We start from the raw sequence: 9,927 nt of genomic DNA on the forward strand, positions 1-9,927 counted from the left end.
CTGCCTACTGGCAGCCAGCAAATCTCAAACAGCAGCAGCTGGAGTTCCCAGAAGAGGCCAGCGGCAGCCCAAACCCCACCCCCTTCATTGGAGCTGCAACCCTTTGGGCCTAAAGCAAGGATTCATCAGAACACACAGAGCCTTCACTTCTCTTCTCAGGGAAAGGCTGGGGATGGGGCAGTGGAGGGGGCTGGCAGGTGGCTGTCCACCTAGAATGGTGACAGCAGGTCTGTTTTCCCAGTGGAGAAAAGGAGGGGAGTCCAACAGGGTTGATATCTGCTCCTCCTGTTCTACAGCTGCCTGAGTTCATTCAACCCCCAGCTCCGTCCTGGGGGTGAGGGGTGTGTGTGTGTGTGTGTGTGTGTGTGTGAGGGGGGTGTTCAGAGCCAGGAGGAGATACTTCTGCTCCCAAGGAATTTCTAGCTTGATCCAGGCTCCATACACACCCAGTCATATCCTGAGTCCTGAACCACAAAGTTAGAACCTGAGATCCTCAGGTTTGGAGACAGGGTGGGGCAGGGGTTGGGGGACTGTGCATGTGGGAGGGAGTGTAGGTAGGAAGAACAGAGAGAGCACTGGGTAAGGGCAAGTGGAGGAGAGATGTGGGATGGCTTATGTGTCCCTGTGGGATGGTCCTGGGGCTTAGAGGGTGGGCTTCTCTCCATAGGGTAGAGTCTGCATCTGGGAAGATCGGCACTAGGTAGAGCGTGGTTGCACAGGGCTGAGGAGCTGGTGGGGAAGGAGGAGATGGAGGCAGGCTGGTGACTGGCATCAGGAGCACAGGCACGTGCTAGGAACTGGTTTGAACTAGGTCGTAGGGGCTGAGAGTGATCTGGGGGTGGGATTTTAGGCTGCTGGGGGTGCATGGGGGTAGGGAATAAAAGGTCATTGGGGGAGCTGGAGCTGTGGTCCAGGCCAGACTGGACTGAGGAGAGCTGAGCTGGAATCAGGCCATGGAAGCAGACAAGAAGAGGTACAATCACTGGAGGATTAGGGAAACACCGCCTGGATCTGGTTAAGTGCTCCCAGCTGGGCATGGGGCTGAGGGTTGTACATAAGGCAATGGGAAGGGGCAGAGACATTGTCATTCACAAGACCACATATCCTTGCATCAAAGCAGCATTTATTGAAACACAGACTGAGACAACCCAGAAGGCAAGGCACCCACAGACAGTCATAACAAGAGGGAGACTCAGGAAGTGGCTTAACCTTCTCCATCCCACTGGCTCGCATTGGACACACCCCACCTGCACCCGCAGGGGGAGGTCTGGAGCAACCTTGGAGTTTTCTTTGAAATGTATAAAGGTGCAATGAATAGCAAGACCTGTGCCAAGTCAAAAGGATTCCCCTCCGTAATGAGCCCCTCAGCTGGGAGGTCACATGAGGAGTTTGGCTGGGACAGGTTAACCCGAAGAAGGGAGTCAGTCAGAGAGACAAGCAAAACACAAACAAGAATAACCCTGGGCCAATGCTTCCTGCAGAACTCCCAGCCAGGAGAGAGGGAGGACTGCTGCTGGGAGGGAGCATTTCCTCTTGGACTCTCAGCCTGTAGGAGACCTGGCGGGGAGGTAGGCTCACTCCTTGTCTCCCGGGAAGGCCAAGCTCCCATGATGTCCAGCCACCCTGGGTGACCGGTAGTGTCCCAGACAGCTTGGAGAATGATACAAACTGGCCACGGTCTTTTGGAGTCAAACCGGAGTTAGGTGATGGACTGGGAATGCCTCTCTAACTGAAGCCCAGAGGAGAACCAGGAAACAACTCCCTAGAATGAGAAGGTGCCAGAGCATGGCCGAGGGTCTTTCCCTCTGTAGGAACACGTGGAAGATTCCGGAAGCAAGCACACGATTTCCATTCACACACCATTCCGTGCTCTGGGGACGGGGACACAGGTGGCCCGGGACTCTAGGCAAAGCGGACGGACCTGCTGCTCCCGCAGCTGAAGCTGGACGAGCGGGGCTGGCAGGGGGCACAGGAGTCAGGCGCCATCACCGTGATGCTGCCACCAGTGGCCACAGGGCCAGAGGCAATCTGGCGCCCAGGAGTTGTGCTGCATGTGAGGCCCCCACAGGCCACTCCCCCGCGGGAGCTGCTGACACCTGTAGGGGAGAGAGGGGGCAAAGTGGGTAGGTGGCCTGCCCTGACCTCCCCAACATTGTGATAATCCCCAAGGGGCTTTTGACTAGCAGAAGCTTCCTCCTCCTGAAAGGGGTTTAGTGATTAAGAATTCAGGCCCTGTTCCTCCCATCATCTCAGTCCTTCCAGGGGACAAAGATAGGAAGGAAGTGAAGACCCTCCCCCAGAGGGGGCAGAGCAAAGTCTGCAGTTCCCATCACCACCAGTGGAGGGCGCTCAACACCACCATCCCTAAACCCGGTGGTGTTCCCCAGTGAGGAGCCAGGGGAGGAGGAAAGGCCTTCAAGCATTCCAGGTTCAGCTTTACCCACCCACAAAGCCATTTTTTAGGGGGAGAGGCCATTGTTTAAGCAGACACTTACAGACATTCACGGAGCCTACACCTTCACACAGCCTGTGGGAAAAGAAAGTTCTGTTAGCTCTGGACAACCCAGCCGGATCCCCAAAGCAGGTTGTTGCTTGGTGACAGAGGGCCCTTCTGTGTACAGCTCCTCCCTCCAAAAGGTGGGAAGGGTATGCCGCAAAGTCTGGGTTACATGGTCGCCTTTCTCTAACCATTCTCTGACCAGAGAAAGCCTTCTGTCTTTAAGCAGAGGTGGCATGCATGGCTGAGCTCCTGCCCATCTGAGTGACCCCGTGGCGTAGGTCGCGCTGGTCGGGCTCAGGGAAACGAGAGTGTGGAGGGGCTGGCATATACGGGGCACACCGTCCTCACAGGGCACAAGGGATACAGTGTGGCAGGTCAAGCTGCAGCCTCCTGGGGTTAGGGAGTGGGGGGTGGGGAGGAGGTACCAGAAGAAAGCACTGGGGGACACGTTGTGCCTCTTGCACTTATTAACTGAGGCCACGAGAAAGTCACTGTACCCCGAGTGTTACTTCCTCATCTTTGGATGTGAAAAATGAGACCCGACCTCATTGGATTGTGAGGATTAAAATGAGCACTCAGTGCAGGCCAAACCTGTAAGTATTTGATAAATTATGACTATTATTGAAGCTTAACCTGTACTAGCCGTGCTTAGAGACGTAGCTCACACTGGGACTCAGGGAAACACAGTCCCAGGGGACCAGGGCCTCCTTCCACACAAAGGGAGATGCTCCTTAGCCCCACCTGTGCTCCTCGCCCTCCAGCAGCCGCCTGTAGGTGGCGATCTCGATGTCCAGGCCCAGCTTGGAGTTCATCACCTCCTGGTACTCCTTGAGCAGGCAGGCCATGTCCTGCTTGGCTTTCTGCAGGGCGGCCTCCAGCTCCGCCAGCTTGCAGCGGGCATCAGTCAGGGCTGCCTCGCCCTGCTGTTCTGCTTCAGCCACGGCGGCCTCCAGCTTGGCCCGCTATCAGGAAGGGGATGTAAGAGCAAGGATGAGAGAAAGAAGGCGCAGCTTGGCTCATCTGAGCTCATGGAGCTGGGCCAGGGAGAGGGGGCTCCAGTTAACTATGTAGGACCAGGTATTTAATGAGACCTTGAAGATGAGGGTGGAGATGGGGGCTTTCACTGTCTCTCCTTGGTGGTTGTCATAGGGTGGCCCAGGAGGGTGATATTGGTGATATGGTACATCCTACTTCCAAGGCTGTGTGAGTTGTTTGGGTCCCTGCTTCCTCATAGGCACACTGTGAAGCCCGATGGGGGCCAGGCCTTTGCCCTCCTGGGGGCAAAGAGTCTGCTTGTGCTGGACATTCAAACCCCTCCCCGTGCCCTACCTGGCACTTGGCATTCTCGATCTCAGCAGTCAGCCTCTGGATCATGCGGTTGAGCTCGTTGATCTCCTCCTTGGTGCGGCGCAGGGTCTCCCCATGCCGGATCACTGTGGCCTTCATCTCCTCACACTTTGTGGGGGAGGGGAGCAGAGATGTTCCTGAGGCTCAAGATGCAGTTTCCCACCCATTTGGACACCACAGAGGATTTGCAGGTTGTACAGTGCTCAGCCTGTGCAACTATACATGGCAGCCCTGCTCTACCATCCAGACTGAGAGCTGTCTGTCCTCTTTCCATCCCTACTAATCAAAATCCCCAGACAAAAGAGGACTTCTTTAATAAACACCTGGCTTCCCTCCCACTGCCATGTCTAGGAGGCAGATGTCCTATACCCCTCACCTTGCTGCGGTACCAGGACTCAGCCTCAGCCCGGCTGCGGCTGGCAATGTCGTCGTATTGAGCCTTGATCTCAGCTACAACGCAGTCCATGTTCAGGTCCCGGCTGTTGTCCATCTTGACGATGACCGAGGTGTCTGAGATGTGGGCGTGGAGCACCTGGAGCTCCTGGAGGCCAAGAGCCAATGCATTTGGGTCTGGTGCCTGGTCTGGGCCATGGGCTCCACCTTTAGAGGCAGTTTCCCCTCCCTGGATGGGCGCTGGTCATCATGTCACATGACACCTGCTCCACCTGCTCCATTTTCCCCTTCGCTCACACATAGGTACATCATAAAATAAGAAAGCCGGAAGGGGCCTTTGAATGAACAAATGGGAAGACTCAACCTCATGCTAGGTTTTCTCCAAGTCACCTAGCAGTGGAGCTGGGGTTTGAATTCCAGGACTAGTGATGTGTCCATTAATTAAGACCCCTCTCTAACCAGAGACTCACCCTGGCCCCCACCTTTGACCCAGGTACAGACTGACACATCCCCAGACCAGCCCACACACACACTGCAACACACACAGGCACTCACAGACATGGAGAATCACAGCCACGTTCCACGGTCCTCGAACAAGCACGCCAGGCTCTCCCTGGGCACCTACCTATGGTTGTTTATCACAGTTGTGCAATATGACCCTCTTGTGTCTAACACAGTTGTGCAACAGGAGAAAACATGCATACACCGCACACATGGGCAAACATGTACCCACAACACAGCCCCTCCCCTCTTGCTCAGGTCCTCACGCCTCCCCTCTCCCTGCCCTGGTGGGAGGTGAGGGCAGCCCCTCACCTCGTCATAGAGACGCTTCAGGAAGCTAGACTCCTCCACCAGTGCCTCCACATTGGCCTCCAGGTCGGATTTCCGTAGGTAGGCGCAGTCCACGTCCTGGCAGTGGAGGGAAGAGGAGGGCATATGGGGTGGGAGGAGGCCTCTGTGGTCCACGTGGTGATGGCCCCCACCGGAGGCTGTCTGGGTGGGTGCCCTTCCCTTTGTGCCCCATGAGCAGCCCCCTCACCTTCTTTAGAACCACGAACTCATTCTCTGCCGTGGCTCTCAGAGCCACTTCCTCTTCATACCTGGGTTGGGGGGAGAGAGGGGTTGCAGCTGAGAGGTGGGGGCTTGGACATCATCCCAGCTTTTGGGCCAGCCTTCCCAGGGGTCCAAAGGAATGGAGTCCCTGCGATTCTTATCTTGTCCTCTCTGTGGTCTAGTCTGTGCATTATTCTTGGCCTAGCCCTTGCCTCAGCCTGGCTTAGGCCACCCCCGGTCCCGCTGCCTCTGGAATGAGATCAGGGAATGCACGCTCTGTTCCCCAAATCAAAAGTCCTCTGTGCATCCCAGATCCAAAGAGAGCCAGTGCCCTGGGCGACAAAAACACAGAGTGAGCATCATAAAGTGAGCTGAGATGGATGGGTAGGACCACAGAGAGCTCTAGAACTCCACTGGGTTGCCTTTCCTCACTCCCTGCGAAAGCAACTCTAAGACCCACAGGGCCTCCAAGAGGGAGAGCGGGGCCAAAGAATCTAAGACATCTAGGCCCAGCCCCAGATAGCAGCTGGGTTCCAGGCAGCCCCTGCTCCTAGAGAGGCAGGAAACTTCAGCTGCTTTAAGAAGGTTGAGGGCGGAGCTTTCCCATGCTCCCTGTGTGCCCCGCCTCTGGCCGCACTCACTTCTTCTTGTAGCCCTCCAGCACCTCCTGCACGTGGTTGAGCTCCGAGGCCAGCCTCCCGCTGTCGGCCTCCACGCACTCGGCCTCCCGCCTCAGCGTCTCGATGTAGCCATTGAACAGGGGCTCCATGTTGCTCTCGCAGCAACGCTGGTTCTGGTAGAACTGCCACTTGGTCTCCAGCAGCTTGTTCTGCTGCTCCAGGAAGCGCACCTGCATTCAGGGTGGGAGGGTGAGACTGGTGGGGGGTGGGGTGGGCAGGGAACCCGGGAGGAGCCTTGTCCTCCAGAGCCTTCTCTGTCCTGGACGCTCACCGAGGAGCTGGGGCCCACCAAGGCAGGAGCATGGGGCTGACAGTGTCTGTGCTGCAAGGGGTCTTGCTGCCAGCCCTCCAGGAGGCAGTGTGGCTGGGCGGGGGGAAGCGCCCTGGGCTTAAGTCCAGAGGTCTGGTTCAAGTCCAGTTCTGCCACTTGGAGCAGGTAAGCTGTCTAACCTTTGGGTGCTCATTTCTGAACCAGAGATGAAAATAGTGCCTCCCTTAGGGTTGTAAAGATTGCACAAGTTAATACATGGAAAATGCTTAGGACATCTCCTACACATGGTCAGTGCTTGACAAATTTAACTATGGCAATAATTAGCAGTTCCTCATTTTTTAGTCCATGGGACACTTACTGAAACATTACTGTGAGTTATGAGGACCCGTGCTAAGATACACACACATCTGTCTATTTCTACAGCTGACTCTTGAAAAATGCGGGGGTGAGGAGCACTGACCCCTCCCTCCATCCCCACCCCTACCCCATGCATTTGAAAATTGCCATATAACTTTAGTCTCCTCCAAAACTTAATTGCTAATAGCCTACCCTTGACCGGAAGCCTCATTGATAACCTAAACAGTCGAGTAGCATACATTTTGTATGTTCTAGGTATTAAGGATTGTATTTATACAACAAAGTAAGTTAGAGAAAATATGTTATTAAGAAAATCATAAGGAAAAGAAAATACATTTATAGTAATGTTTGTATTGAAAAAAATCCTTGTAGATGTGGACTTGCTCATCTCCAACCCATGTTGTTCAAGGGTGAACTGTGTATCTCTATTTTTATCCCTCTGTCTCTGCCCATGTATCAGTCCCATTCCGTTCTCTTAACCCTCCGGTGGGGGGCGGTATCATTTCCCTCATAGTACAGAGGGGGAAACTGAGATGACTTGTTCATTGTTACACAAATAGTTGGTGAGATTTGGGATCTGATGTCCCCTTCACCTGCCCATGGCGGTATGTCTAAGCAGCTCATCTAAACTCAGCTTCAATTTGATAGTAAAAAAATGGAAATACTAATGTCTCCCCCATTGGGTCATTTTGAGGATGAACCAAACTCACTAACAAGAAAATGGTAAAAAAAAACTCCTGACCCCAAGCCCAGAGGCCAGATCTATCTATTCTGCCAGAGTGAGGCCTCGTGGACATGCAGGGAGGGCACTGGGGCCTGGAAGGCAGACCCACAGTTTTGGGGGGGGGATTTAAATTCCTGGGTTTCTACCTCCAGCCTGGCCTCCCCCTTCCCCATTTCCAGCCCTCCGTCCATGAAGGCGGCTGTGCTGGCCATGGGTGGTTTACTGTCACACCTCCTGTCACACTACTGCCCTGGGAGAATCATGCTGACAGTGAACATTCATTGAGCATTTACTGTGTGCCAGCATTTTTCAAGCATGAATCCATCCATGTTTGCGACGCACATATGAGGCGGGTTCTGTTATCCAGACAAGTGACATGCCCAAGGTCTCACACTGCCCAGGGGCAGAATAATGATAGGGAGGCAGCGTGGCTCTGAGCCGTGCCCACCCACTTCCCCAAGCTCCCTAGCTGGGGGCCACGAGCCTTTTATTCTCCCCATTATGGCCCACTCTTGTAGCTCCCAGTGCCCAATCCAGTTTTCCAGGGGCACCTCTGATATTCCTGTGTTGTCTCCAGAAGCACACACACCCTTTAGACCACAGACTCCATTTCTGGACCATACGGGGCCCTCTGTGCACTTTGCTGGAATTAAAAGATGGAAACGGATCCTCTGCCTATGTTAGCCTGTGTTTCCCTGTGCTGTCTCAGGCCTGGCTCCATGCTGTCTCCCCAACACACCAGGACCTTCCTGAGGGGAAGGCTGGCCGGGGCCTTCTCTGGACCATCCCAGGCCTCACTGACCTTGTCGATGAAGGCAGCGAACCTGTTGTTCAAACACTTGATCTGCTCCTTCTCCTCATGCTTCACGCACTGCGCATTGGGGTCGATCTCCAGGTTGAGGGGCGTGAGGAGGCTCTCGTTGACGGACACAGTAGTGATGCAGGGCGGGCTGGGCCCACACACGCCGCCAGAGCGGTAGCCAAAGCTCCGGCCGCAGGAGCCGGCGCGGAAGCCGCCCATGGCCATGCGAGGTCCGCAGGAGCCCAGGTTGGAGAGGCTGCGGCTGCCGAAGCCCGTCAGCCCCCGGTAGCAGGACACCCCTCGGTAGGGAGCGGCACTGATGCAGCAGCGGTTGCCAGTTTTGGGGGCCACAGCTGAGCAGGAGCTGAAGGTCCTGGTGACCCCACAGCCTGAGCTGATCCTGTAGGAGCGGCAGGACATCGTGCGGGTCTGAGCAGAGGCTGAGTGTGGCAGGAGTAAGTGAAGGCTTCAGGTGCGCTGCTTAGGATCCTCTGGCCTCTCTGATCCTCCCTGGTCCTTTTATGGGTGAGGAGAGCTGGGGTTGGCCGCATAAAAGGAGTGAAAAGCCATTTTATGTTGTTTATTGGCTTGGGGAGTTTGCCAGCAACTCCCCAAAGACTCGTCTTAAAGGTGAGCTCAGCGGCGACTCGGGGCCTCCGTAAAGGTATTGAAGATATTATTAGGGACACTGTGTTTGCACTTTTCATCTTCAAAGCTCGTTTACATACATTAAGCAATTAATTTTCTCGCAGTCTCCCTGTAGGATGGCCCCAACCCACAGCCGGAGACGGATTTGAACTCTGCAACAGTCTGAGCTGGCTGGGGTCGGGGTAGAGGCTGGGCCACTGTCTCAAGGGGGAGGCTCTAGGGTCCCGGGTTGGGCAAGGCCCCGAGAGTGCATTACCTCTGTCCTCCTGGCTTCGTGCAAGAGATATTCTCAAGTAAGTTGTCGTGTTTCAGAGGCTGATGGATCAGGCAAGTCCAGATCCGGCCAGGCACCGTGGCCTGGAAGGTGGTTCCGGTCCGTGGGACCATTTTGACCATGCTCCCGGCAGGACAGAGGGCTGGAGCACATGGGATCTTAGAACCTTCTGGATTCCAGCCCAGAGGCTCTGTTTGGAGCTTTCATTTCTTACCCAACAAAATTGCAAACCACTCCACTCTCAGTGGCCACAATAATGGCTACTTGCGGATAATGGGAAGCCTCCCCCTTTAACCACTTTCTCCCACTGGACTGCAAGGATGGAAGAACTGAATCCTGGGATAACCTAGCTGCTGTGAACTTGTTCTGGGCACTTTCCCTCTGCTCTTAAAGAAGAAATAGGTTCCGTTTGTCTCTCTTCCTTCCAAGACCCCCAGCCAGAGGAGGGGCATATCTCCGGCCCCCAAACTGTCTCCCCTAGAGGAACATTTAGAGACGGGGGTGGGAAAGTGGCTTTTTCTTGTCTGAGGATGCTGTGATTTCTGGCTCCTGGGGGTTCTGGGGGTCTGGCTCCTCAGAATGTCCCTGCTTCCCCGTGTATCCTGGAGCTACTTATTAGGATAATGATTGCTATTCTTTTAATGATCATTGAGCACAAAGCTGGGAGATGTGGTCTCTGCCTCCAGGGAGGCTAACCGGACACCCAAGGTGTTAGGAACTTCGAGAAGGGAAGAAGAGCAGAGGAGCATCCTCCGAGGGGGACAGACCCTCTGGGGAGCCTTCCAGAATCAAACACTGCCACTGTGGGGCCACAGCCTGAATCCTTCCTCCTGCACCTAATGTTCTGTCCTGCTTCTGCCCTCATCTCCGTGGCTGGG

The 9,927-nt window shown here is 54.9% G+C and overlaps 1 protein-coding gene across 2 annotated transcripts; it reads right to left on the reverse strand.

Annotated features, from left to right (window-relative positions):
• Nucleotides 1–1,902: 1,902 nt before the first annotated feature.
• On the reverse strand, nt 1,903–8,547 carry LOC122892428 (keratin, type II cuticular Hb5). Of its 2 annotated transcripts, none has more exons than XM_044228920.1 (9): nt 8,128–8,547; nt 5,935–6,143; nt 5,280–5,340; nt 5,054–5,149; nt 4,224–4,388; nt 3,830–3,955; nt 3,242–3,462; nt 2,496–2,527; nt 1,903–2,096 (listed from the first exon to the last, which is right to left on the reverse strand). In XM_044228920.1, exons 1-9 carry the CDS (start codon nt 8,545–8,547, stop codon nt 1,903–1,905), a joined length of 1,524 nt encoding a protein of 507 aa, XP_044084855.1. The 2 variants fall into 2 exon arrangements, with proteins under 2 accessions (XP_044084855.1, XP_044084856.1); XM_044228921.1 differs by having other exon boundaries at nt 1,903–2,089; nt 2,492–2,527.
• Nucleotides 8,548–9,927: the final 1,380 nt, after the last annotated feature.

This window comes from Neovison vison, chromosome 12 (genome assembly GCF_020171115.1).
Source record: "Neovison vison isolate M4711 chromosome 12, ASM_NN_V1, whole genome shotgun sequence".
Lineage (NCBI taxonomy): Eukaryota > Metazoa > Chordata > Mammalia > Carnivora > Mustelidae > Neogale > Neogale vison.

Coding starts and splice junctions, on each gene's coding strand:
- LOC122892428 (XM_044228920.1), bottom strand. CDS start 8,547: ATGTCCTGCCGCTCCTACAGGATCAGCTCAGGCTGTGGGGTCACCAGG. Junction 6,144..8,127: donor TCGCTGCCTTCATCGACAAG/GTCAGTGAGGCC, acceptor CCCTGAATGCAG/GTGCGCTTCCTGGAGCAGCA. Junction 5,150..5,279: donor AGTTCGTGGTTCTAAAGAAG/GTGAGGGGGCTG, acceptor CTCCACTGCCAG/GACGTGGACTGCGCCTACCT.